The following is a 26,744-nucleotide window of genomic DNA, read 5'->3' on the forward strand; positions in this document are numbered from 1 at the left end:
CACCGGGAGGATAGACGAATATCCCAGACCGCGGTCTCGGAGCGCGTGGGCCATGATGTCTTTGTATGTGGCGAGGTGCATGTCCATAAGCTCGGTGGCAGTGGCAGCCTCGTCTATCGCGGAGTAGTCGGCTGCCGCGGCGAGGAGGATGGCCACGATCGAGCTCAGGAGGCCGGCGATGTCCCAGCATTGGTCCAGGTGCAGGAGGGAGCAGGCGGATTTGACGAGGATGGCGGTGGCCAGGGTGTAGGCGATTCTACATGACGCAAAGAGGTTAGGGGGTGCTGTGCTCTGGAGATAGAGGATGGATGCAACTCACTTATTCTTGCTACGGCCCAGAGTCCGCAAGACTGCGTCGAGCTGCACACATAACTGATGCGTCGTGTCAAGCGGAACAGGCAGCTGGTTGTATTCGTTCAGGATCCGAGCAAGGTCGACGCCGAATTCTTCACACACGGTAACCCGGCCAGTCAGAAACTCTCCCTGGCCCGCTTGCGCGGCTGCAAGCAACAGGAGAACAGGGATCAGGATTCTTCGGGTTGTCTGGCGGTTGAGAACGATCTGGGGGCGCGGGCTATTGCTTTCAAGACGCGTTAGCCACTTTTCCACGGACAGAGAGATAGTCCTACCAATTCTGAATAGTGAGGTGATTCTTGCACAAGAGCAGCCAGAGTAGAGAAGTCAGCACCGAGACGATGCAAGCCAACAGCCACCAGAGACAGCCAGTCCAGGTGGATCTGCCAGGGTGAGAGCGAGCACGCGTTGCCCCGCGAGTATTCTTGTTCGAACTCTGCGATGCTGAATCAGACTCATACGCAGAGTCGGCAAACACAAAGTCGTTCGTCGATGTAATCATCGCGCAGGTGTCTCCTGGGTAGGACGCAGGCATCTGCTGGTGGGGCATAGTTGTATTTGTAGAGGTGAAGAAGAAAGAAAATAGTACAGAAGAGGGTGGATATGTGAAGATGAGAGAGTGAATTGAAGAGGTGAGTTGGCTGTTGGCTGTTGGCTGTTGGCTGTTGCCTTGTCATAGCTTGCACACTGATCATCGAGAGGGTTTCGTTTCCCCGTCTTTTGAACACTTTCACTAGAGCACTTAACTGCAATGTGCCTTACTGCTATTAGTCTCCAGGGTATCGGCATCTTCTTCCGGCTTCCCCTCCCCTCCCCTCCTACACACTTAAGCACCCTAAGTACTATTTGTAGCTTATTACGAGATAGACCTCTCGCCGGCAAAAGATTGACTACGCGAAGAGGAAGAACTTGAGAATCATAACATGCACATGAGATTCTAGGACACCACCACGCAGCTTAGAATAGGTTTGCAAGTCAACACTGAGCTTTACCTTTTATGCAACGGTGGTTAAACATGAACATAAGAATAAAGCAGGGTCCAGCCCCAAGAACACACACGCTAATCCACAAACCAGGCTCATATAACTGGGTCACATCAGCTACAGCCGGGCCATCGGGTGCGTCTCACGGCTGTCTCCCAGTGATTTGGCAATGTTCCGACTAGCCCAGTCAGCGATCGCCATATTAGTGATCATGGGGTTGACACCGCTGGCACTAGGGAACACTGATGCATCCACCACATACAAGCCCTGAGCCTCCCATACTTGACAGTCCGGGTCAACCACACTGGTCTTGGGACTAGCGCCCATCCGACATGTTCCCATCTGGTGGGCGCTGGCAAACTGTGTCCGCTCGGGCTCGAATGGTACCTTATGAGCGCGCATATCAGCAAGCCACGCTTGGAAGGACGCGTTGTTGGTGCCTTCCGCAGCTTCAGAAGGTGTCATCTCAGGTCGAATGTATGGCGTCAGCTCGCGCCAGGTCGTATGAAATTCCTTGGCGCCAGCAACGAAAGCAATCTTGGCAGTGCCAGCAAGTGCCTCAAGCATATGCTTACGGTCATAGGCAGACACCGTATAGTCAATGCGACATCTCCCATCAACCGGATCGGGGTACACTCGTCCACCATCTCGGTCCCGGGTGAGGGTGATGAACCCCACCGTTCGTGGCAGGTTGAGCACCCACATCTTATAGTCGAGTCCGCCACGCCAAGGGAACAGGGGAAGGTAGGCCGAAGGCAGCATGGACAGAGCCTCAATCTTGACACCATATCCCTTTCGATCGAGGTTCTCGAATTCATTGACGACAGTAGTCAGTGCCGATCCTTCCCAAGGTCGAACCTCTTCATTGAGGACGGCACCAGCAACAATCACTAGGAGTACAAGGTTAGCCAGCCATCCTAGAAGTCTCATAAAGTAATAGCATACCTGGATGAAGGTGAAGGTTGCGACCGATCTGTGAGTTCTTCAGTCCACTCCGCTTGAGAAGCAGAGGGCTTTGCAAGGAACCACAGGACACCACCACGCGTTTTGCATTGATGACCACCTTGCGCTTCACCGCATCCACACCCGACACACCCAGGTACGAATCCCTTGAGGTCCATGTTCCTTCCACGCCCGAAGCCACCGTTCCATATGGCTTCTCCTCGAACAGAACCTTGTCCGCGCGAAATCCTTCGATGAACGTTGCCCCTCCCCGAGAGGCGTCGGCAAGGAACGTCTCCGTAGGACCTTTCTTCCCACACGTGTGACAGCCCAGAGTGCAGTAGCCACAGTAGTGCGGACTATTGCCTGTGTTCTGGGGCACCGCTTTGGCGGAATAGCCCAGTCGGCGGGCCCCTTCCAGGATGAGACGATTGGCCTTGTTGTGTTCGGTATGCTCACTCCCCACACCCATCCGGTCGCAGACACGATCCAAGCACTTCTGGTATTCTTGACTGGTGAAGAATGGAAGCCCACTGTTTGCCCACTCCTCACGCACGTATCCCTGTGTCTGCAAAGCAGCGGACCAGTTGACTGTGCCACCGCCACCCCAGGTCGAGCCTGCCAGAATGGCCGTGCATCCATCGTCGGTGACGACACCGCCTCCTCCCTCAAACATGCTGATGAAACCCTCGTTTGCGGCCATTGGAAAGTGGTCAGACGAGTAGTAATACGACTTGTCCACAACAATCACCTTGTAGCCCGCCTCGGTGATACTCTTCGCCGCGACACTCCCACCACAGCCACTCCCGACAATGACAACGTCTGTTTCGATGATTTCGAGATCCTCACTGGGAGGAAACTGCAAGAATTCATACTTGAAGCCATCCACAGGTTTCCCATGGACTGGCACACGCGGAAAACCGATGGCTAGGTTGAGCGTTGGGCTAAATGTAATCCAAGTCTTCTTGAAGATGGTGGATAAAGCCCGGTAGATAGCTCGAAGTGGCTTGATCCGGGAGGTCTCCCAGCTGCGGAAGATCTCTTCACGCACGTCAACAGGCTGGTCTCGAATTAGAATCACTGATCCTGTCAGGAGGAGGGAGCCAGGCCGTGTACTGTAGAACGTGTTAGCTCACGAGCCTCTCGGATGCCGATGCTACATACTTCAGAGCATTCAGAATGAACTTAATGCCGTTCAATCCCTCGTCGTGGACATAGACCGAGAAAAGACGTTGCAGTCCCTCACGGAACGTGTTATTCGAGGAGGCAGACTCCCGTAGATACTGACCGGCAATTGTAGCCGCATCGGGGCCAGGGATCTTGGAGGTTAGGGTTGTACGAGCTCGTTCCATTTCTTGAGATGTGACAATCTTGGTTGCCTTGGACTTGTATGCGACGGGGGAGCGGATGGACGGAATCACGGTGTCAGCTAGAGCCAGAAGAGTCCTCCATTGTGTCGAGGTGAAGACCGCTCGAGTGGGTATGAGGGGAAGGGCAACATCCAGGGGGACACGTTGCTCTGAGTTCTCAGCAGCCATGGTGATTGTGGTGCGTTAGTTGTGTGTTAATATGGATGACGGTAGAGGAATAACGATGAGTTGTAGGAATAGTCAGATGGCGATGAGAGAGCACACGAGGTGTGAGGTGGTGACTAGAAGTCAGGATCCTTGAGGACGAGAACTTGGTACTCGAGGCTTGAGACTGAGACCCTGGGATTTAAGGCTCCTGGCCCTCAGCGTGGCTTCCTTCGCTGGCAACGTTGGAAACGGCAAGTGACACCAAAGGAGTAGGAACGAGGCGGAAGGAAGAGGGGGTTTATCAGGGAGAGTGTGGAACTGAAAAGGCCCATGGCGTCCGAGGTCCAGGCGTCCAAGGTCCAGGTACGGAGTACTAATAAGAGCTTCTCTTAAGAGCCACGGCAAGGCTCCATAATTAAGTCTGGGAGCCAGAGCTGGAAAATGGGCCGACAATCTCGAGCGAGTGGTGGGAGCGAGTGGGTCGGCTCTGTACGATCGACATGCGGACCCATACTAACGATGTGAGAATGAAACTCTGGCGCTTTTTCGATGCGGGGAAACTGGTATAGCCGAGTTAACTCAATAAGCCCACGTGAATTGAGCTGGATGCCGCGAAGGAGGTCTATCGAGCGTTGCGCTATGGACGGGTGAGGTTTAAGGTAGATCCATCCACCCCGCGCGAATCCGCGGGACCTCGGCTGGGGCTGGATGGGAAGTCCGGGGTTTCGCAGTGAGAGTGAACAAAAACAAAAGTCCGAGCTCGTATGTGTGCCATGGTTGATACTGAGCTTATCAGGTCAAGATAAAGGAGCCCGTTGGGTAAGATTCGAGAGAATTTGAACCATGATAGATGAGTGGTTTATTCTCCGCATGAACCACTGGAGTTCCCGAGCACGTGACTACTAGGCTACGAACAGTACTAGTGACTAACACATAGATTACTACTACATAGTTAATTAATACTTTGCGCTGTCGCCCATCTGACCTTAATCACTTTGGTTGATCAATTTGACACGAGTCTCAGCAACTCCGAAGGATAAAAGGATCTAGAATGCTAACCCTCTGAACCATAGGGAGACTTCCTAAGGGAGCGCATGTCTTCCCCGCGGACAATCAGGTAGACTTGGACTAAGCTGCATGGGGTATGGTCCGCCCCATCCCCGGTCCACGCGATTTGCACTGTTTGTCTGCGATCGCAATCTCACCTGAAATGCCATGCGATTAGCATCTCACCTGCCAATGTTTCACTAGCCATGATGTGATCCTGCTAGCCAACACAAGCTCCCTCCCATCCCTCCAGGACTTTGACCTTCCTTGCGTCTCTGCTGCACCGTGCGACTGATCTGCGCAATCGCCCGGACCCGACAATCGCAGTTCGTGCCAACCTACCCACCCCCGCCGATGACCAGGTCCCTTATCGCGTCGAAAGATCCACCGCTTTCAAAAACCTCCGGTTCTACTGCTCTTCTGCAAACTCAACCTATACAACAACCGGAAAGTCACAATGTCGAGCGACTCTGGACGGGCGATGATCAGCCCGTCGATGCGGCGCAGTCCCAAATCCAACCTCCCGCCCGAGAGGGTCTTCTCCATACAGATCGGGACGGAGCTATTTCGTCTGTCGGGGGCATCCATTGCGTCTGATGGTCAGTCTGCCAGATATTTCCCAACCCGCGAACACATCTAACCCTCCGAAGCTCCGTCCTACTTCTCCCAGTTCTTCGAAGAACAAATCCGCCAAAACGGCGACAATCCCAACATTCGCACCCTGTACATCGATCGCGATCCGACCACGTTCAAAGAGATCGCCAAGCATCTGCAGGGTAAGGCTGATAATCCTGTGTCGTCGTGCCTGTACGCAAGTTAATTGGTTCGAGGAGGATAGGATACCACATTCAACCCACAGACGGGTCCCAATTCGTCAAGTTCTTCGCCGATGCTCAATTCTACAGCTGTGCGTCGGCCCACTCCCTGGTTAGGAGATATCCACATGCTAACGGTCGCAGTACCACGCTTAATATCCCAGCTATTCGAGTCGCAAATCTTCATCCAGATCGGCGATCGCAACTTCCAGATCCCCCGCGACATCTTCTCCGGTCCAGGCGACTCGCCGAACTTCTTCACATTGGGGTTCGCGGCCTTTTTCGCATCGCCCGTCGAAGTGTTCCCAGGACTTGAGCGTCACGGTCTTCTCCGGCCCCCGGCCATCACACCCCCCAGCGTACCAAACCGTTCCGGGGAAGTCTTCGCGCAGCTTCTCCACCTGCTCCGGGGCTACCCCCTGCGGATCCGAAACGAGGAGCACCGCGCGGAGCTCCTGCGGGACTGTCGCTACTTCCACCTGCGCGGCCTCGAGCAGAAGATCATCCCCCACCACATCAGCTTCAACCCGATCCTGGGGCGCGACGAGATCATTATCCGGCTCGAGGACGTGCGCCGGTCCGGGGTCCACCTCGAACAGGGCGCCAGCGCCTGCGACAGCAGCTGGGTGCGGTACTCGCGGCCGTTCCTCGACGAGAAGAAGTACGACCTGATCGTCGAGATCGGCGACGAGAGCACCATCCTCGACCTCACCACCAAACACCCGACCTTCTTGAACCTCACCAAATCCCGGGTGACGAGTCTGCTGCAGATCGTGGCGAGCAAGAAGCTCGCGGAGCTGGGCGATGTCGCGATCAAGGACGAGCAGATCTGGTTCGTGACGGGCCCCGATACGAGCCTGACGGTGGACGGGGAGCAGACGAGTTACCGGGAGGTCGTGGGTTACTCGACCCCGGGCGCAGACAGTTCGTCGCAGGAATCCACGAACAAGCGGCGACGCATGGAGGAACCCGCCAACAGCCGGGTCTGGGTGGTGCGCAACGGCCAATGGCGGATCTGTGTGCGGCCCAGCGTGAATCAGGGCAGTCTGGACTTTCTTCTCAGGGCGGTCCAGTTGGATGTATATACCCAGGAGACCGTGCGCAATCGGAGTCGACCATTCTTGGGGTCTCCGGGGATTGCATGAGGTACTATGGTTATATGCACTGTACATATCTGAATGAGTATGAGGTAGTTAGAGCTTCTATATACATCTAATCAGAGAACCCGGCCCATTCATCCTCGCTGTTGTCTTCGTTCTCGTCATCTTGAGCCTCGCCATCTGAATCCGACCCGTCCGAATCCTGTGCATCACTGTCTTGATGCACTTGGTCGTCCTCGACATGGCCATCGGTGCTGTTACCCTCAGCCACGACATCGTCGTCTCCATCGCGCACAAACCCAGCAATGAAGAAGCCACCGGTGCCTTCATCATCGCCAGGCCAACAGCGCAGACACCCCTCCAGCACCTCATCCGAGAGACCGAGATCGCCCACCTCGACTTGGGCAGCACCAGCTCCAACAGGCTTCTCACTGCGCACCCCGCGATGCTTCCACTTCCTCATGCCCTCCGGCTGCTCGTCCCTCCGCAAGATCCTCCACCCGCGTCTCTTGGCCACATCCGACGCCAGAATCCTGGCCACGACCGCCTCGTTCTCCACCATATGCACCGAGCACGTACTATACGAGACCCTCGTCGCCGCCGGGAAGTGCAAGGCATGCTCGACGATCCTCGTCTGCAGATTAGAGAGCTTCTGCAACCGCTCGGGGCCCATATGCCCAGCAGGCAGATCGTTCTCATCCTCCGCCAGCGCGGCCTCCTCCTCCTCCGCATTAGGGAGTTTCCTGTCCTCCCTACCCTCATCATCCTCCTGTCTCCGTTTCCTCTTTTTCCCATGCTGCCTCTCATTCCTCCCATCATTCCCACCAACCTCCGGCAAAACCAGCGTTGGCACATCATCTCTCCCGAGAATCCCACTCCCCGAACAACTGGGATCCAACAACAACCCCGTAACACCCTCAAAGCGGTCCTCCTGCGGGTCCAGCGCCAGAAAATCCTGCCCGGGCAACACAGTCACCAGGGCATCCGCCCCTGCGGTCGCGACCATCTTCTGGAGCGTCTTCGCACGAACCTGCGACTGATCCATGGACCAAACCCTCTTCCTCTTCCCCTGTTTCCGCCCAGGATCCTTACAAAGCAACGAAGCCATATGCGTGGTCTTATTCCCCGGGGCGGCACACCCATCCAACAACTCCCCGCCCTGCCACCTCCCATCCCCGACCAACAGGTATGCCGGGAAACACGACGCCTTATCCTGCAGAATGATCTCCCCGCGCTTATACGCCGGGGTGACCGTCAGATCCACCCCCTGCGCCACCGCCACCAGATCCGGGACATGCTCATCCAGATAGATTTTTCGGGGGGCATGCTGCGCTGCCTTCTTCGACACCACGCCCCCAAGCTCCACCAGCGACCCCACAGCCTCATAGCCCTTAAACGTGGTAGCCAGTTGATCGGCCAGCGTCGTCCGCACGTTGTTGACCCGCACCCAGCGCGGGTAGACGGCTGTCGCAGCCGCGATAGTGGGGTCCCCGCCGGCAGCGACGACCTTCTCGCACCGGATGGATTCGCGCAGGGCGTCGACGGTGGCGCATCCGCGCCGCACGCGGGCTTTCGTGAACTCCGCGCGCAGTCGGGTCTTGTGGCGCTCGATCGCTTGGCGGAGCGGGTGGGTGGCTTTAGCGGCGATGCCGGATTTGGCGAGGAGGTGGTCGTGAACGAGGAGGAGGGCGAGGAGGGGGGTTAGCTGGCAGTTGTGGTTGCGTCAGTATAACTCTTGTAAAACAGTAGCAGCGAGTAAGTGCAAATAGCAAGCGCGGTTGATTCGCGAATTGATCCGGGAAAAAAGGCGTCTTACCTTAGGTTCCAACTTCAAGATCCCCGCTTTCTCAATGACCTCCTTGAGGAGGAGATCCCATTTCGAGGCTTCGATGATCAGGGCGTAGATCTGCGCGGGCGAGGCCTTGAGGGAGCGGGCGTTGTAGAGGCGCGATTTGAAGGAGCCGCCGGTAGCGGGAGCGGTGAGGATGCCCACCGCGTCGTAGTAGAGGGACATCTTTTTGCTCGGGGGAGGACTTGGGAATATGTTTGTCGCAAGAGGGAGGGGAGGGTTGGGATGAGGAGGGCGATGCTGGATAAATTTTGGTGTTTGCACTGTTTGTTTGGGATGTATACTGCGGTTGTTGTCGTTGCGCATGTTGTTCATGCTTTATCATATGGACCTGACCTTTTATTTTATTTTTTTTCAGGATGAATTCTAGTATTCAATGGCATCAGTTACAATCAACAAGACAAATTTTTAATAACAAAAGAAGCCCAGGGAGAACCCCAACCAACCAACCATCCTTGACCCAAAATCCGGAGTGCCCTTATCACTCACTATCACCTCCGCTCCGCATCTCCGCACCTCCGCACCTGCATCCGACTTAATCAGTTTGCAGACATTTTCCCCGACCAAATCAGCACTGACTCACTTCACCTCATCTCATCTCATCCCATCTCACCCTCCTCCACCCTCAACAACCTTACCTGTACATATTCCCCTTTCACCATAAAAGCCCAGCAGGTACACAACCCTCACCTCCCTCCTTCAACCCCCTCAACCCCACAAAGCAAAATCCTCACACCCTCCAGAATCCCTCGACCCTCAACCCTCAACCACCAGACTCAAAAAACGGTCAAAAAAAACGATGACCTTCACAACCCACCTCCTCCCACCCCCCTCCCCATCCCCATCCTCGAATCCCAAATTCACCCTCCCGACCCCGACCACCCCAAGTCCACCCACCAACCCCCCCCTCCTAACCGACGCCCTCACCATCCGCCAAACAGTCTTCATCGACGAACAACACTGCTCCGCCGAGGAGGAGATCGATGCCGACGACGGCCGCAGCTGGCATTGGGTGGTGTACCATTCCTCAAAACCTACCTCAACCGGGACAGACACCACGGACCGAGAATCTTCTCCACCCGAAGCAATGGGAAGCAGCCGCACCCCCGTCGCGACGATCCGGCTCGTGCCGCCGCCGAATGTCCACGAGCACCAGCACCACGCCCACAACGGAGCCGAGAATGGGGCAGAGCAAGAACAAGAACCCTACATCAAGTTGACGCGGGTGGCGGTGCTGCGCGAGTACCGGGGGTATGGGCTGGGGCGGGCGGTGGTGGAGACGGCGTTGGCGTGGGCGCGGGAGCATGCGAGGGAGATTGATGAGGCTGCCGTGGCTTTTGCAAGGGCTTCCGCAGAGAAAGATGGGGTGGAGGTGGTGGCGCGCCCGGTTTGGAATGGGTTGGTGTTGGTGCATGCGCAGACGCAAGTGGAGAAGATGTATGAGCGGTGTGGGTTTGTGACGGACGAGGGGATGGGGAGGTGGGATGAGAATGAGATTGAGCATTTGGGGATGTGGAGGAGGCTTGTTTTGGAATAGAGTCTGAAGGCCTTTGTATAGAGGGTGTGGTGTGTGGTGTGTACAGAGAAGGTTACAATAGAGAATGCTAGAGGCTACAATGGTAGTCTAGAGGATAAGGTTCTTCTTGGATATTTGTTCATTCTTGTGAGATCTAACTCGTTGTATTGGAAGGTCGGGTTGATAAACACCGCACTTGGAAAGAAAAAAAGATCGCCGCTCGTAGCAACATGACGGGGTATCCTAAGCATAAGGAGACAAGCAGAAGACAAAACACCTCCGCCTCTTTGACGATCATTAGAAAGGAAGAAAACACCACAAGACAGCAAAGCAATACAAGGTCTTCCGAAACTCCGCACAGTAACACCGAAAAATGGATCCGAAAAAGAAGAGAACAGCAAAGGAAAGGTATGTTCTAAAACAGGTATGTACGAAGTGAAATGAAGCGAAGCGGGCGTCGGTCAGCATGAATCATTGTGGAAGCCGACACGACCCCTGGTGTATGGGCATGTTCGTTAATGCGTGAAGTCGTAGTCGTTTCAGAAAGTGCTCCAGTTCCAGCCGCGAGGGACGCTAGCAGCGATCTCGGTAGATTGTCCGGGGACACCGTTCAGGGCAGCGGCCTTGAGGCTCTCGACCGGCGAGGGCTTGGTGGCCAGGGAGACAGCGCGGTCGGCTTCGCCAACGGTACCGGTCTGCGCGTCGAGCTGGGTCTGGATCTTGTTGATGCGTTCAGTGCGCGACTCCTCCCAGCGCGAATAGGCGCTCCAGCAGAGATCGCAGGCACGGGACGGGACACCCTCGGGGTGGAAGCGGGCATTCTGATCGAGAGGGACGACATAGGGGGTATGGGAGGAGCAGAAGACATGGCCGCAATGGCGGCAGTGGTGACGACGCAGGAAGATGCCGAAGGAAGAGCGACAGGTAGGAGAATCGCAGTTGGGAGAAGCAGAGTCGGCCTGAAGGAACATTGATGTTAGCTTAAGTTTGAGCGGATGATGCAGGGGTGCGATGGCGTCATGTCGATCACGCGATGATTCGCAATGGCACGCCTTGCGCGACAGTGCGCCGCAGGCACGCCATAGTGACTTTATAAAACACCCGATCGCCCACCCAGGCAGAAAAGGGGGAAAGAGATACTCACTTTCCAGTGTTCACGAGTAGGCTGGCCGGTCACCTCGCCAAGGTCTTCTTTCTTCATCCACTCATCCTCAGCCAGCTTGCTGACAGTCGATCCACTGCTGTAGCTTTCCATGGTGGAGCGACGAGTAGCCGGGACGCCGATTTCGCCTTCAGTCAGGCTGTCCAAAGAGCCGTGGACACTGCGGGGAGGAGAAGGCGGGGAGGCTTTCTGAGTAGCGTGGTCGTTGTTGGGGCGCAAAGCAGCAGGAACATAAAGGGGACCCTTCAATGGACGAAGCTGCTTGCTATGGAGTGGAAGGTACTGCTGCTGAGGCGAAGCAGGCGAGTTGTTGGCGGTGGTATCGGCGGAGCTGATCGGGGTGGGTTGGCCGTAGAGGGAGATTTGGTTACCCGCGAGAACGGGAGAAGTGGTAGTGGCGGTAACAACGTGGGTGGCCATTTCGGGGAGATTATGATATCACCACAAGTTCGGAAATGTGATTAAGGTTGACGAGGTTGATATGACAGAAGGCGGTGGAGAGGAGAGAAAATGCACGAGATGAATTTGAGGACAGTAAAAAGTAAAAAAAAAAAGGAATAGTCGCTGAAAGTTATCGAGATTCGAAAGGATGGGAGGTAATTAAGTATGAAGAGATCTTGACGGTTTCGTGCGAGTGAGACGACAAGGACGGGAGATGACCCAGATGATGATGTTAAGTGATGTTAAGGGTTCGTAGTGAGTTTAGATCGAGCACACGGTTTTCGACAGAGAAGCTGGCTGGAACCAAAGAAGCATCGCAGTGGCAAGCAGGAGACGCGGGTTGATAAAGTTCGCGATGACGAAGGCAATCTGAGGATAAGCGCTGATAGACAGATGCTAAGACGAGACCGGTTGTGGATAGAATTGGTTGGTAGTGGTGGTATAGAAGTGTAGTAACCAGAGATCAGGTTGATCAAATAAACTTGGAAGGAGGTAGTATTGGTATTATGTATCCAGCACTATCACCAGTGCAGTTGGGAAGTAACACTTCAAATCCGGAGAGCGAGGGGGGTAACCCGGATACTAATATAGTTCTGGGTGTTTTGTATTCTGCGGGTTGGAGATGGGAAATTAATTTATTAATTCGGGTGGCTCTGTTTGGACGGACGGACGGGCTGCGACTGCTCTCTTGCACTGTCTTCTTGCTGTGTGTGTGTGTCTCTCTCTCTCTCTCTTTTTAGTCTAACCTTTTGCCATGCCTGCCTTGTGGAGATGCACGCTAGCCGGTGGAAGTACCAAAATAATTTAATTTACCAGGAAAGCATAAAATCCATTTTAGAGAATAAATTAAAATAAAATAAAACAAAATCAACAGGCGGGTAAGCTAAACGAAAGTCGGCGGCGAAATTACCATTGGGGGAGCAGAGAGCAGAGGGAGGGGAGCCCTGAGGGAGGGAGGGAGGGATCAGCATCTTTCTGGTGGCTTTTTACTCGATAAAAGGTTGAGGCTAGAAAGTCCCGAAGAAACAGCAGCCGGTGGAGCCGTTGGAGGCGATTCTTTCCCGTCAGAATTACCCTATTCATCATCCACATCGGACTCACCATACTTCGAGTACTGTACATACATACATACATACATACATGCCAATCAATGGCATCAACCCCCAGTCGGATAATATACAGGCACATGCAGGAAAGAATATCTGCAAGTCTGACTCTGACCACCCCCTCCCGGGGAAGTAGGGAAAGGGGGGAAGAAAAGAAGACCCAAAGTAAGAATTACCCCCTGAGGGTGAAGGAAAGGGTGATACTGCACCTGATACCAGAGGACTGTACATCACCTACACAGTACGTACTCGGTAGAGGTTGTAACATACCAAACAACCACTAACTAACTATACTCCCTCCCGATCGGAAGCATGCCAACCACACTATTCCTAAACCAGCACGGATTTTTACCGAGGATGGCCCTGAGATGGAGGGACGGATGAATTGTAGGTAGTCAACCTGGAACTGATCGGATGCAACTGTTACTTGTTCTATCAATCAGCCTGAGTAGAACAAGTATATTCATCCGTCTTTGACTATCAGTCCTTGACTATAACATCAATCGCTGACGACAATCATGGATATGTATAGAGGTTCCAAGCAAGGCAGGAGTAGTAGACAGCTAAGCACAATCAATGTGACAAAGTACGACTACCTCTGGTCTCATTCCTTTCCCATCCGTCAGATCTGAGGGACTGGAAGAAGGACTCAATCAGGGATGGATGCATCCATTGCCAACCAGTCAATCTCTTTTTCCGAAGCAGTCAAGTCATGATGACAACCGAATCCAATTCCTTCCTCCCCCTCCTCTCTTTCTCCGTGTCTCCCCCCGGTCTCTCTCTCTCTTGTTGACCGCCTCTTACAATCATCCCATCCCCTCCCCCTAATTACACATTCTCACGATGAATCATCGATCAAGCCGGTGGTATGAGAATCAAGTATGCATCCCGGTCTTGTGGCAACCAATTAATCAACCCTGAACCGACAAGCATGATAACTTGCCCCTTCAGGCGATCTCCATGCTCTGTTCTTGTCTGTTTCCCCACTCGTCCTCAGATGGATGGATGATGGACGGAAGTGAAGGGGTTCCATCTTTCTTCCATCTCCAAAGTTCAAACCCACACCCACCCACCACCAACCCCCCTCATCCCCGTGGAGCGGTTCTCTACCGCGCTCCTACCAAGCTGGAACGCTACATTTCGGCGGCTACCGGTGAAATCAGAATAGAGATGGTGCTGGTTGGACGAAGAGAAGCCGGAAAGTCGCCCCACTGCAACCTCGGCTCCACCGACCGACCGCCTTAGCAGAAAGCAGTGACCGCAGAGGGTTACTCTCTTAGGAAGAGTTCACGAGACCACTGCACCACCGTATACTGTACAGTCTGTATAGCCTACCTGGCCATAATCAACCTCGGGTGATTATGGCTACCACTATAGCACGGTCCTTGAATTACATCCTTTCCGTCACCGACCTCACGATCTATCGCCCTCCCCTTGCAAGTGGCTCACATTATTACTTCTTCCTTCTCGGCAAGGACACGGGCAATCTGGCGGTGACAGACCGACTAACTCGTACTACCCATCCCGTGCCAATCAATCCGGTCGGATAAGGATCAGAGAATAGATGAAATGGAATGAAGAGCTTCGGAAGCCGTGGAAGTCCCAAATCAATCTACATCACACTAGCTCGGAGGGCCGGACTGGTACGGTTCCACCTCTTGCACGGTGAAATTGAAGCCGGTACCCAATGACTGCTGCGGACGGCCATTCCCAATGCAGCGGATCTTCCTGAGCTCGCCTGCGGATTGGCGACTTGGACCATCAGCTTATCGCGACACGATCATTGGCCCTGATCCTCTTGCCACGTTGTTATTGGCCAGTGCTCTCCGACCAGCACGGACAGACCCCGAAAGGCCACCCAAGATGCTCTCAGTCTCCAGACTGGACGGTCGCCTCTCCAGGGCGATGTTCCCGCTGCCGCAGCTTCGGGCAAACTGGAACCCGCCTGGAGTCGATTATGTAACGGTTATGACTGACGCGGTGGGTTCATTGCCCCTTTGGGCTAGCTCTTCCGTTCTACCTCGGCCGTTGAGGGTTTGACTTGTCTGCTTAGCCTGCTTTGAGTGCTCTCCAGCTTCACTCAAGTCACTTTCACTGACACTGACTCGCTGCAGGCGGATCTTTTGCTGACCGACCGTTGAAGTTGGAGTCTTCGACGCCTCTGCACGGGATCCAAGCCCTGTCAACGTACACCCTACGACGGACAGAGTATAGGTCAGCTGGGCTCACTCGCGTACCTGACAGCTCCCGGAGAGATAATTGACCCGTCTGCGACTGTCTGAAACAGTATCCGAAATTGAGAGTCGTTCGGGAAGCCGCTACGGCGAGTCTAAATTGGTCAGGATTTTACTAGTCCTTCCATCGGGCTCGCTGGTTGGTGCGACCTGCAGCCATGGCTGTAAAAAATCCGCTGCCGTACAGGTGCAGTCAGCCCCCGGCACTGTCGGCCATCGTAGCTTCGACAGTCGCTTGCTCAATTGGACACAATCATCATTCAGTTGCCCTGTCAGGGCAGTCTAGACTCCTCCTCTTACTAAGGAAGCAGCCTGGGATGTTCACATACACTACTGCAGGATCCGAACCGTCTGTCCTGCCAATCGCCTTGTCTTCACTTGCAGGGACCAGGAATCATGACGACAATGGCGTCTATACCTCGCAGGGATGTATGAGCCAGGAACTATAGTTCGTTCTACTATATCGAAGGCGCTGGAAAGGTTTCTTCCGATGGTCTCAGTTTCGGGGCCAACCTGGAACGCAAGTCGGCATGGACGATGTAACCGCAATCGGCAGCTAGATCAGCAGCTAGAGCGCATCAAAACAAAGCGCGGGTGACGAGGCAGCAAGACGCCCTGCCCAACAATCCATCACCCTTAGGCTACTAGTCGCTGAGTAGCACAAGTCGCTAAGGAATAGTGCCAAGGCCAAGCCTTCTGGCAGCTGATCTATCAATCAACTGCCTGCCCCTATGAAAGCACAGGCATTTTCGATGATCGCCCTAACTCATTTTGAATTGGACGAGAATCAACTCCCGGTCCAAGGGGAATGGTCTCCACGACGCTTTGCAGAAGCATGCTACGGAGTAAACACGTACGGCATCGTATCAAACCGGCCGGATTGCTAAAGTAGAAACCTAAAAAGGCACACAACGACAGAAAACCCCTCAAGTTCTCGTTGGACCCCCGAGACTGAAGTTGGCTGGAGACTTCTTACAGCAATCCCCGGTGAAGGTGAAGGGAACGAAAACAGACCGAAAAGTCTCCGGGCCATTTTCTGTCTGTCTCGCCTTCTCCAAACTGGATGGAATTCCCCGGCAACCCGTTCTTCGCCTCCCGACACCAACTGCCAGCAGGGCCCGGAACCATGGGTCGAAGGTTGATGCTAAGGAGAGACTCGGGGAGGATCTTCGTCGATCCATCCTAAATCAGTAATTTCGTCGAACGCTCGTCGAAGGGCTCGAAGGGCTCGAAGCCCTCTCGCCCGTCCGGTGGTCCGAGAAACGATGCTGTCGTTCGAGAGATGGTACTCCGTAGAATCCATGTTTCTTCAAACTGTGAATACGGGGATAGAGGAGTCTTGATCAACGTGGGCTAAAGGGGGCCAAGGGGTCCAAGCTGGATCTTGGGGTCGTTTCGAGTCGATGGAGCATGTTTCTCTACGATCGGTAACAATCTGGTCACCTGGCTTGTTTCTCTTCTCTTCTCTGAACAATCGAGTTTAGCGCTCTGCTTTTGCTACGACAATGAAACTACTGTACTCCGTAGACATTTGCCTACACCGCACTGTTGTTTCGATGAAGAGACGACGAAGAGAGGGTGGAGAGGATGGCCGCAGGCACCAACGACTAAACAAGCTACTAACTACTCTCAGCGCTAGTAGTAGAGCAAAGTAAACAACAATCCACTATCCACGGAGTGGACTTGACCACGGAGCAATCAATCAGCATCCAAGACAACCACCCAAGCAGCCGAGCCGAGCACATCAAGCGACCCAGTCAGCCAAAGGCCAAGGCTCAGAGAGGAAACTCAGCTCGTGCGCGGAACCTTTTCTTCAATTTTGATCCACTTGTCATCTTAATCTCTCTCAGCAACCCGCGGAATCCTCATCAGAAAGTGTCCAGTGCCCCTCCCCCTTAGCGTTGAAGAATCCCGCCACGAATAGTAACGGTGTACGTATACTACCGTATACCTCGGCTCCTTACACCCGTCTACTCGTAGTAATGAATGCTCTACTCTTCACAAGCCAGATTATCCTTAAGATATCTTGCCCGAGAAGCATCGCCACATCGTGGCTGAGCTCTTCGTGCCCTCTTTTCTCACGTCTGTCTCCATCGATTCGCGATGCATTGCCAAATATACTTCTTCACAACATCATCGACTACGTAGTCTAGACTCGAATTAACTCTACTCAAAGCGACAAGAGCAGTTAAAGCCGAGTTTTATACTCTACACCAAGAAAAATCTTAATCTTCCGCTACAAGCCTAGCCTACAAACTCCCCCTCCAACAGCGCAAAACATTTTCTAGTAGTCAGTCTAAACCTACCCAAGTCTAGTTGGTGTATGTAGTGCAGTGCAGCAGCCCTGTCAATCATCCCTCACCTCACCCCTCGACCGGACCGGTCCAAAATCGAATCTCGGTCGAGAGACAGAGAAAGATCTCAAATGCATGAGGATCTCGATTTGGTTTGGTTTGGGCGCCGGTGATTTCCGCTAGGTTGGATTGGGTTTAACCTGCACTTTTGCAGATGGTGGTGCAGTTCTGTGGATTGCAGCCGGAGGGGGGGGGGGGGTTGTTTGTTTGTCTTCTGCCTGCAGAGTATGTACTGTACTATACACTACGGAATATGTAGGTGATTGTTTTAGGTGATTGGATTTGCTTTTTGCTTAGGTTGGCTTTTAGAGGTATTTGGGGATGGGTGCAGTGGGCTGTGTGCGTCAACCAACTCTTTAGGGGAATGCATACCACCTCAAAATACGGAGGACTCGTAGATGTGTACGTGGTCTGTTTCGGGTGTTGTGTTGGGGAGCCTGAGGGGGCCATAGTTTAATCAGATGGAGGGGTGTCAGAATTCAAAAAGTCAGGACGGGTCGAGAGAATTGGGGAATCGGGGATTGGTTGGGTGGGGTGAGAGGACGGAGGGGGTTGTGGGTGCGCGCTGCGCGCACTGCAGTTGTTTGCTCAGAGTACTGTACTGTACTCTACATTATTGTGCCAATTCAACGTTGGCCTGAGTCTCGTCTAGGACTTCCTTAGGCAAAGGAAAGGGGAAGTGCTATCCGCAGTGCCGCCGCACTCATCTTTCGCCGGGATTTGAGATTGCCAGAGCCGAGAGATCTTCCCGTGCAGTACAAACATTCCATTTTCCTTTGCGGTTTCAGTAATCATTTGAGATGAGACGCTTCAGATTCCGGCGATCAATACAGCCATCACCATGGATTTCACATGCAAAAAGCTTAAGTCTACATGAATACAACACTTCGTACTTTGTGACCCGGACTTGATGCCTGAGCCCTTGCTTGCAGTGATGCACATAACTCAATGCGCATGATATACATAGTTGGCGTCCGTGTACCCCCGTACATGGATCAAATTCGATATATCAATATCGCCCAAAAGCCACACACAGGCAGTAGTGGTCAGAGATCGGATGGAATGTGCAGTGCACTGTCTCCGTATGCATCCATCCTCCTTCGATGGCAAGCAGGGAGATGAGTCCATTCGGTTTCTCCTGGATATGTTGGACCCGGATCAGCTGGTGGCTACTTTCTATGAGTATTCTACGGAGTACTCCGGGCAACAGCTATGTAGTTGCGGTGTTGGCCAATGACACCGCCACCCGGTGATGGAAATGTGGCAAAAGGGTGGCACCCGCCCGTGACCCCGTCCTCATGGCTGTGTCTTCACCGGGCGCTCATCGACATCGGTCACCTGACCCTGACTGGCCTCCCCCCCCCGCCGCCACGATAAGGAAGCAGCGGGGAGGAGACTCTCTAATCGCCATCACCGGGCAGCTCAGTGGCGGCGGGGTTCGTTTCCATGTTCTCCAACCTCGCCTGTCCCGAACCAAGTGGACTTGTTATCATTCAATCAGATTGTTGTTAGCTAAACCTCAGCTCTCACCGGAATCATTCCAAGAACAACCCTTGCCACCTCTACACAGCATGCTCTCATATGATGAGAATGGGTTTGGTTGGGGAAGTTCATCCATTCCCCGTTCAGGTCACCGACCCGAGACTCTGGGGACTTGGGGACTTGGGGACTTGGGGACTTGGGGTGCAATGTCAGTTACCCCTTTCATGATCACTCCAGTTGGCATGTATCAAGGATCGGTGTTAGAAGGATGAGCGGTCTCGGGTTTGTTTGAGGGGTCGATCTGCAGCGCACGGAATGCAGGCGGGGTAGAGGGTGCGGCTTGCGAGTACTACTGTACTGTATGTACATTGACCGTCTCTGCGTTGTCGGGATGAGGGGGTCAGAAAGTCTTCATCAACAACAACACCGGCTAACACGATGCCGGTGTCCTGATCATCGACTTGAGGGTGGTTTTGCCGAAGAAACCCCTACTGTGGTAAGCTGACGGTCTTGTTCTCACAGCTAAACCCATCTCGCTACCAATGACGCCAGGGTCCCTCTATTACTGTTATCTATGGCGTCAGTCAAGATAAGATCGCATCGCGGACCCCACTCAAGGCACATATCAGTCTCACAGCTGTGTACCCATACTTTGGAGGCTCTTCCACCAGCCACATCACTGACTCCAAGTCGACTGGCTAATTAGGGGACTCTCATTTCCGTACGAGTGGTACTTGGATGCTTCGGTTTCCGATCCTAGTAACGACCGGGGACGCTTGCGTCACATGGCACCCTTTCTCCGAGCCGATCAGATACAATGCAACCTGATTGAACACGGGCCACTTTGAGGTCTAGCCACCCCTCTTCCAAGGCCTCAATAGCCTGGACTGACCGTGTCCAAGATTTAATGGCGCTGACACGTGTGTATCTGCAACCCCGATTGTAATCAGTGCGTCATATGAGGGGTTCCTAAGTCGGCCCCAATCAGGATATGGCACCCTCCCGGCCTATAGACCGAGATAACAACCAGTTGCGGGTGGTTGTCGGGCCCAGAACGAGCTGGGCAGCATCGAGGCTCTATGTCGATATCGAGATGCCTCGACAGGAACAGTACCGACTCGACTCTCATGCCTCTGGAGGGGATCGCTTAGGGCGCTTCCGTGACAGCTGACAGTCGATGCACAATCTGGTGTACCCCGCACCTGCGTCCCTGTGTTACTCACATGCGGACTGCGCTGGAGGGGTACAGCATGCCGCCCAACGCGTACCCTGTACGTGAATTGAATATGCAGCTCATAGTTCTGATGGCGTCCTAGCCCCATGACACGTGTGAACCTGGTGTGGATCATGTTTGGATCCCTGTTGATGCCCTAGGACGACAAAATGTCGGAACTGCCTGCTATTGATCTCGAAGCGCTGTATGCGCGAGTCGCGTTGCGACCGAAGGCAGAATCAATCGGAGATTGTACAGTCGGACTCCAGGATGGCCCTGCTCGCAACCCGAACGCACTCGGCGTCGGGGCTTCTTGGTTGTTGCAGCCTCCGGCTCAAATGATTCATTTCTCGTATCGAAGCCGCATGGCTGTCACTCACCCGATGCCTGTGATATGACTCGACGAGCTCTTTACAGACCGCCATTTGAGGCTGCGATGTCTCTCAACTATTCAGCGGAATCCCATTTGTCCGGAGATTGTGCATCCATATGACAGATACTTGATATGCATGTGCTCTTTGCGTTGAGGTGTCACCACTGTTCGCGCAGGCTCAGGTCAGATTCTCCGCAGAATGTATACAAACTACCAATGTCACCGATAGGTTTTGAGCCGAAATGATGGCTTACGATCAGTCGAGATGGCTTGTTTCAAGCGTAAAGACGCGAAAGAGATGTTGCATCTCTATCAGCAGGACGAGGTAATCACAGTCATTCGGTGCATTCTGTCCTCCCTTCCCGTGTTGCTTGACAGCTCTCATCTGTATCAGCTACGGGTACGATCACATGCCAATCCGTGGAAGCATTTGACAACTGGTTGTTGCATCAGATTGATGACCAGACAGTGCCATTCTCATGTCCGTCGGTCGAGAGGTTTCGCCAATCTCGGGTAGATGTTATGTTAAATCACAATAATCTGTCGCCGTTGTCAAAGGTTTACGTCACGGGTGGCCGCACACTGACCATCGGCAAGCGACCGCTGTGTTGTTGGATTAAGGATGTTTGCTCCATCCTGCATGCGATACATTCGAACCACGGTGTGCTCATCATCCGAGGAACATGCAGCAGAAAGCAAACTACATTGCGACTCACGGTTCAACGTCAGCGGATGTTCTACGTTCTCAGTCTGAGCAACGATTGTCGTTAGTCCCGATCACGACGATCCTGGTAGGATGCGATATTGTCCTTTTGCAGATCTTACGGTAAGAGCAAGCCGGAATTCGTCGTCTCGTCGAACCCAGGGCGTTTGCTGCTTGCATCAGTCGATCGTATAGGTTTCATGATTCTGTAGGAACGGTATCAAGCTTATTCGTTGTTTGTAGTCAATGCTAAGGTGAAAGCCAGGTTTCGTCTTCACTCTCAATTCCGAGTCAAGTGATGCTTTATCGGACGGGCCTACACTTTCGCCTACGTAGCGGGCCGAGAAAGATTCGTTCTCAGACATTATCCGCGTCACGGGTCCTCTATATCATTCAGAATTAAACAGTAAGCGTTGGTCACAAGCGCTAATAGTGTAGTCATTCTTGAGCATTCACTCAACTGCTCCTAGGTATGGATAGTATCCGTTGTTGTGCTGATCATGTTAGAATTTCCTGCAACCCCACTGCCATTTCGAGAGTCTTGGTGTCCGACGAGCAGTATCATGGCGGTCGCGCGACGCTTTGCTCAGTCATTAAAAGCAAGCTTACGATGAAGGCTTGCAGTATTCAGTTTAGGCGCGCGTTGAACATTATGGAGCGCGTCGCCGCGTCCCCTACGTTATGGCTCATTATATGTGGTCATGAGTAGCAAGCTTTAGCGCAGGGAGCTATTCATTGTCTGAAGTTATACCACAGCTGACTGACACTCTTAGGGAGTACAGAGGACCCGTTTTGCACGTTGACCAAATGCTGTCTCGGATACCATAGGCGAGCAACAAAGATCCTTCCGAGGTGCAGGAAGTCTCCCTAGTTTCACCTCGTTCCGCCTGTCTAGAAGTGAATCCTTCGCATGTTCGGAATGAATCCTTCGCGTGAACACAATTAAAAATATATCATCCGAAGGACGTTACGAGCTCCTGGTCACGGATCATTGTCCGACAGCCTGTATCCTCCGAGCCGGTCGCTTCCGGACTAGAAGCGTAGGCTCGAGACAGTCACAGTTGTCTCAATTGCTACTACTCCGAGTTGAATCAGTAGTACCATTCGGGTATCCAGGCTGACTCCCGTGCTGTTTCGCATGCTTCAGGTTCTCCGGGAAGACTATCCGGGACTTTGTCGAGGGTAACTCTCAAGACAGAAATCTGCACGAGACCGGAAGTTCGCGCAACAGACCAGGAATAAGCGAAGCGAGGGTCGATAGTCCAGCGGCTAAAGGAATAGTGGTCGCAACGGGCCGGGCATAATCTTCAAAAGAGGATGGAATTTCCGCCTCCGGCTTGAAAAACCCTGACACCCCTGCTGCTTTGGCTGGGCTAGTTGGATCTAGCACGGCACCGTTCGAGATGGCGCCGGCTCTACATCAGGCGTGCGCAATCATCATGTTTGTTTCGAACGGGGACTCGCTCTGCAGAATAAGAGCGAGCGACCGGTTGGTTGCTGGAACAAGCATTGCTTTATGATCTCTCACCTGCAGGCTGATCAGCTGCAGGTACGAATCCTGGTAGGCACGAGGCCGATGGTTCACTCCAGCTGGCGTGGACCACAAGGCAGGGAATGAATGCAGCAATGCGATGAAAATTAACTTTGCAGCTTGTCTCAAATGCATAGAGTGTTTAAGTATTAGTGTGGCCCAATCTCCACTGGGGATTGGTTCTACGAATCCGCTTGGTTAGTGGTTTGAATTGTCTTACGCCAGCGTCCTTTGTGACTCGTTCTTGATTTGGGACGAGTTCCTGAAGTATGGAGAATGGAGATTCGTTGACTGCGGCTGGTGGAGCCGGCAGACGGACAACTGAGAGTTTGAGAGGTTTTTTTGCTGCTTGGTTGTGGGCGGAACTAATGGAGAGTACTTGGCTGTGGGCAACGGCACGCTCCGTCCGGATTTCCGAAGATTCCGTGACCAATTTGAATGTCTAACCCTGTGGTCCTGTGGCCCTCTGGTCCTCAGGGACCGGGGAATGATCTGTGCTTTGGGGAGTGGTATGGGGTCGATTGTTGGCTAGATGAGGCCCATATATTGCTTTTGATAGTACTTACTATAGACAATGTGTAGTGCCTTTGGTGTAATTGGTGTAATATCGGTGGTCGCTTGGCGTGTTCAGTCGGTTATTGGCTGGTGTTAGGGTAGACCGTCAACCGTAGACAGGCTACAGCCAAAGTGTCGGCCATGTGTCAGGTTGATTATCCGACATAATGATAAGAGAGGAAGGGAGTGTCATCGTTGTGAGTCAATTGATGCATGCAACAACCCATGTGTCGCGTGCCTGTCTATTGTAGTTGTTAATGTCATTGTTGTTAGGTTGTTAGGTTTGTTGTTTGTTGAATATGCATGATGACTTAACCCCGTCTTGGATCAACTTACTCTCATCCATGGCTCCTCCTTGACTAAGATACGCACTTCTCTCGACTCTCTCTCACTCTCTTGTCGATCCCTGCCTTCTGCTTCAATGCTTCATCCATTGGGGCAAAGTTAATATCCTTTAACTTTCACCCAAGGATGAACTAACCACACACCAAATGGGGAATCGCATGCTGTTCCCTCCTCTCGTTGGCTGTCTCTGCCTCTCTTCCCCCTTGCCGCTCTCCGGTCGTCGTACGATCGAGATCTTTGCGCTCTCACTCTCTTGTCTCTCTTTCGCTCGTGCGGCGTACCTGATGGTCCTACAGCCTGCTGAACTTTTCGGCGGGAGGCGAAGGAAGTAATAAACCCTGCATGCATTAGTGGAAGTCGAGAAGATTGAAAAAGCACTCAAGCAAACCAGTTCTCTGCCCCTGGTCTTTTTTTTTCTTCCTTGCTTGTTTGCTTCTTCTTCTTCTCCTTCTTCTTTTGCTACGTTGCTCCTTTCTTATCTCTTTCATCAATCTCCTTTCCCTACCTTGTGGATAAGATAAGATCTCCCATGCTTCGCACCTAAACAGCATGGAGCAGAAGCAGCAGCACGAGGCCAAGCAATATGCCGGCGATCCCGCGGCGATCGAGTTGCATTCCCCCTCCGACGGTCGTCGTTCGTCTGTCTCCGCCCCCATCAATGCTTCCGGCCACAAGCAGGAGCTCGATCGGAATTTCGGCTTCATTAATATCTGTGGTCTGGCCTTGACCAGTGGAAATACCTGGATTGCCTTGGGTGGAAGTATTGTATGTGTATCTTGTCGACCATGGTGGTAGTGGTGGATAGTGGCTGACTGCCGTGCACAGGTCACAGCGATCTATGATGGCGGCCCGCCCGGTGTCATCTATGAGATGTATGTTGGTTCTACTGCATTGTTTCGGATACGCGTGAAAAGCTGACTGTCGCTTGCAGGATCGCCGCCTCCTTCTTTTACTGGTTCATCGCCGCCTCCCTGGCCGAGCTGGCCTCGTCCATGCCATCCTCCGGTGGAGGTGAGTCCAATCCTATCATGGAAGGACTGATGATCAAAGGACTAATGTTTGATGCGCTCGCTCAACAGTCTACCACTGGGCAACCATCACCGCTGGTAGATACGGACGTCCGGTCGGCTTCTTCGCCGGATGGTGGAACTTCCTGGCCTGGATCTTCGGCGCCGCATCCACGACGCAGATTCTAGGCACACAGGTGGTGTCGGCCTACGCGCTCTTCCACCCCGACTACACCATCCAGCGCTGGCACGTCTTCATCGCCTATCTGATTTGCTCGATCGGCTGCTGTCTGACCGTCGCCTTCGCCAACCGGGCGCTTCCCATGATCGAATCCGTCGGCGGAGCATTGACGGTGGCCGGTTTCCTGATCACAGTGATCGTCTGCGCGGTGATGCCGCACGTCAACGGCCAACCCTACGCGACCGATGACTTCGTCTGGCGAGACTGGCTCAACGAAGCCGGCTACAGCAGCAACGGCTTTGTGTTTTGTTTGGGAATGTTGAACGGAGCGTTCGCCGTCGGCACGCCGGACGTGATCTCGCACCTGGCGGAAGAGGTCCCGCAACCGGGCAAGAACATCCCCATCGGCATGCTGGCACAGTACGTGATGGGCTTCTTCACGGCGTTCCTCTACCTCATCGTCCTCTTCTACGGGATCACAGACCTGGACGCCGTCCTCGACGCCCCCTACCTCTACCCGTTGACCGAGATCTACGTCCAGATCACCGGCTCGCGCGGCGGCTCCCTGGGTCTGATTATCGTCTCGCTCCTGCCCCTGGTCGTGGCCATCATCGGCTGCTATCTCACCTCCAGCCGTGTCCTGTGGACGCTCGCCCGCGACGGCGCCACCCCCTTCAGCGACTACCTCCGCCGCGTCGACCCGACGCACAAGAACCCCCTTGCCGCGGTGCTCGTCAGCGGCGTCATCCCCCTCGTCCTGGGCTGTATCTACGTCGGCAACTCCACCGCCTTCAGCGCCTTTGTCAGCTCCTTCGTCGTCCTCACCACCATATCCTACCTCGCGGCCATCCTGCCGCACCTCCTGCGCGGGCGTCAGGGCATCCCCCGCGGGTGGTTCTGGATGTCCGGCCCCGTGGGCTTCATCGTCAATGGTGTCACGTGCGCCTTCATCATCGTGTTCATCGTGATCTTCTGCTTCCCGTTCTCGATGCCCGTGGATGCCGAGACGATGAACTACACGTGTTTGATCACGGGCGGGTTCACGATTCTGATTGCGGCCATCTGGGTGGCGAAGAAGGGGGATTATCAGGGTCCCACGATAGTGGCGTTCGAGAGCGAGGCTCTGGCTAAAGATGCTATCTAGTATGAATTTCTGGATGAGAATCGGCAGGAGCAGAGCGAAGATGTGGTTATATAGCATATTTTAATATTCAGACGCAGGTGGTTTTCTAGACCTGGAGGTAATTCAAAAGTCGTTGATTCTTTCCTTTTTTCAATTGATTCATGAAGGTATCGTGTGGTGCTGGTGTTGCTGTAGAGTGGTGAGTTTACCTGTGGTTACCTTGCCGGTACTACTACCGGTAGTCCTACCGGAGCGCTGAAATTCTTAGCTTCGAAGAAGATCGGTCTCATATTTGAGGTTTAAATGTTGTACTCAGGGATTCCAGTGCGGTGTAGTCCAAACTGAGTCCATGTTTCACTTGTGGCTAGCCAGTTTGGACGATGGCCTTCTTTGCGTGTCTCCTGATCCCTTCTCTCACTGCAATGTTGTACTGCGGCCCTTGAAGGCGATGCTATGCCCGAAGAGTTTCGTGGCTTGGACTCCAGGTCCGTTGACATCCCACGGAAATTGAGATTCCCTTCGGAGATTGTCATAACGACAAGGGGCACTGAGGGTCAGCAAGGGATCGAAGAGGTATTGTAGAGGTCCGGCATCGTCGTCAGCTGCTGGTCTGTACAGTACATTCGGGCAGACAGTCAAGACACTGCGTGTAATCAGGCTCGTGAAAGTGCTTGTAACGCAGATTCATCTGTTCGAGAGAGCTTAGCAATCGGGCGCATTGAATGGTCCTGACTGAGACCAATGATTAGCAATTTGATCAGACATTAGCCTGTCCAGGATGCGGGTCTCACCGACTCAATATTTCACAAAC

The 26,744-nt window shown here is 53.5% G+C and overlaps 8 protein-coding genes across 8 annotated transcripts; 5 read left to right on the top strand and 3 right to left on the bottom strand.

Annotated features, from left to right (window-relative positions):
• Positions 1–1,454: 1,454 nt before the first annotated feature.
• Positions 1,455–3,817, bottom strand: BO82DRAFT_280137 (long chain fatty alcohol oxidase; the record flags this gene model as incomplete). The annotated part of the gene is made up of 3 exons (XM_025631292.1): positions 1,455–2,227; positions 2,283–3,394; positions 3,444–3,817. 3 exons carry the CDS (start codon positions 3,815–3,817, stop codon positions 1,455–1,457), a joined length of 2,259 nt encoding a protein of 752 aa, XP_025493264.1.
• A 1,522-nt stretch (positions 3,818–5,339) lies between these two features.
• On the top strand, positions 5,340–6,803 carry BO82DRAFT_280073 (uncharacterized protein; the record flags this gene model as incomplete). Its single annotated transcript, XM_025631287.1, has 4 exons — positions 5,340–5,442; positions 5,494–5,619; positions 5,682–5,750; positions 5,803–6,803. 4 exons carry the CDS (start codon positions 5,340–5,342, stop codon positions 6,801–6,803), a joined length of 1,299 nt encoding a protein of 432 aa, XP_025493265.1.
• A 35-nt stretch (positions 6,804–6,838) lies between these two features.
• BO82DRAFT_307142 (rRNA (cytosine-C5-)-methyltransferase RCM1) lies at positions 6,839–8,795 on the bottom strand. The gene is made up of 2 exons (XM_025632272.1): positions 8,575–8,795; positions 6,839–8,463 (listed from the first exon to the last, which is right to left on the bottom strand). Exons 1-2 carry the CDS (start codon positions 8,770–8,772, stop codon positions 6,871–6,873), a joined length of 1,791 nt encoding a protein of 596 aa, XP_025493266.1. The 5' UTR covers positions 8,773–8,795; the 3' UTR covers positions 6,839–6,870.
• Positions 8,796–9,149: 354 nt separating this feature from the next.
• BO82DRAFT_45269 (GNAT family N-acetyltransferase) lies at positions 9,150–10,181 on the top strand. Its single transcript, XM_025641209.1, has 2 exons — positions 9,150–9,282; positions 9,351–10,181. Exon 2 carries the CDS (start codon positions 9,407–9,409, stop codon positions 10,142–10,144), a length of 738 nt encoding a protein of 245 aa, XP_025493267.1. The 5' UTR covers positions 9,150–9,282; positions 9,351–9,406; the 3' UTR covers positions 10,145–10,181.
• A 326-nt stretch (positions 10,182–10,507) lies between these two features.
• BO82DRAFT_45260 (FYVE zinc finger domain-containing protein) lies at positions 10,508–11,974 on the bottom strand. The gene is made up of 2 exons (XM_025641208.1): positions 11,268–11,974; positions 10,508–11,082 (listed from the first exon to the last, which is right to left on the bottom strand). The coding sequence occupies exons 1-2, from the start codon at positions 11,703–11,705 to the stop codon at positions 10,663–10,665; spliced, it is 858 nt and encodes a 285-aa protein (XP_025493268.1). The 5' UTR covers positions 11,706–11,974; the 3' UTR covers positions 10,508–10,662.
• A 3,119-nt stretch (positions 11,975–15,093) lies between these two features.
• On the top strand, positions 15,094–15,656 carry BO82DRAFT_45285 (uncharacterized protein). Its single transcript, XM_025641210.1, has one exon. It carries the CDS (start codon positions 15,225–15,227, stop codon positions 15,513–15,515), a length of 291 nt encoding a protein of 96 aa, XP_025493269.1. The 5' UTR covers positions 15,094–15,224; the 3' UTR covers positions 15,516–15,656.
• Positions 15,657–21,088: 5,432 nt separating this feature from the next.
• BO82DRAFT_45350 (uncharacterized protein) lies at positions 21,089–21,577 on the top strand. Its single transcript, XM_025641211.1, has 2 exons — positions 21,089–21,314; positions 21,457–21,577. Exons 1-2 carry the CDS (start codon positions 21,172–21,174, stop codon positions 21,488–21,490), a joined length of 177 nt encoding a protein of 58 aa, XP_025493270.1. The 5' UTR covers positions 21,089–21,171; the 3' UTR covers positions 21,491–21,577.
• A 2,494-nt stretch (positions 21,578–24,071) lies between these two features.
• BO82DRAFT_45362 (amino acid transporter) lies at positions 24,072–26,093 on the top strand. Its single transcript, XM_025641212.1, has 4 exons — positions 24,072–24,387; positions 24,448–24,494; positions 24,554–24,633; positions 24,702–26,093. The coding sequence occupies exons 1-4, from the start codon at positions 24,172–24,174 to the stop codon at positions 25,952–25,954; spliced, it is 1,596 nt and encodes a 531-aa protein (XP_025493271.1). The 5' UTR covers positions 24,072–24,171; the 3' UTR covers positions 25,955–26,093.
• Positions 26,094–26,744: the final 651 nt, after the last annotated feature.

The sequence above is a fragment of the Aspergillus uvarum genome (assembly GCF_003184745.1).
Source record: "Aspergillus uvarum CBS 121591 unplaced genomic scaffold BO82scaffold_18, whole genome shotgun sequence".
Classification (NCBI taxonomy): Eukaryota; Fungi; Ascomycota; class Eurotiomycetes; order Eurotiales; family Aspergillaceae; genus Aspergillus; species Aspergillus uvarum.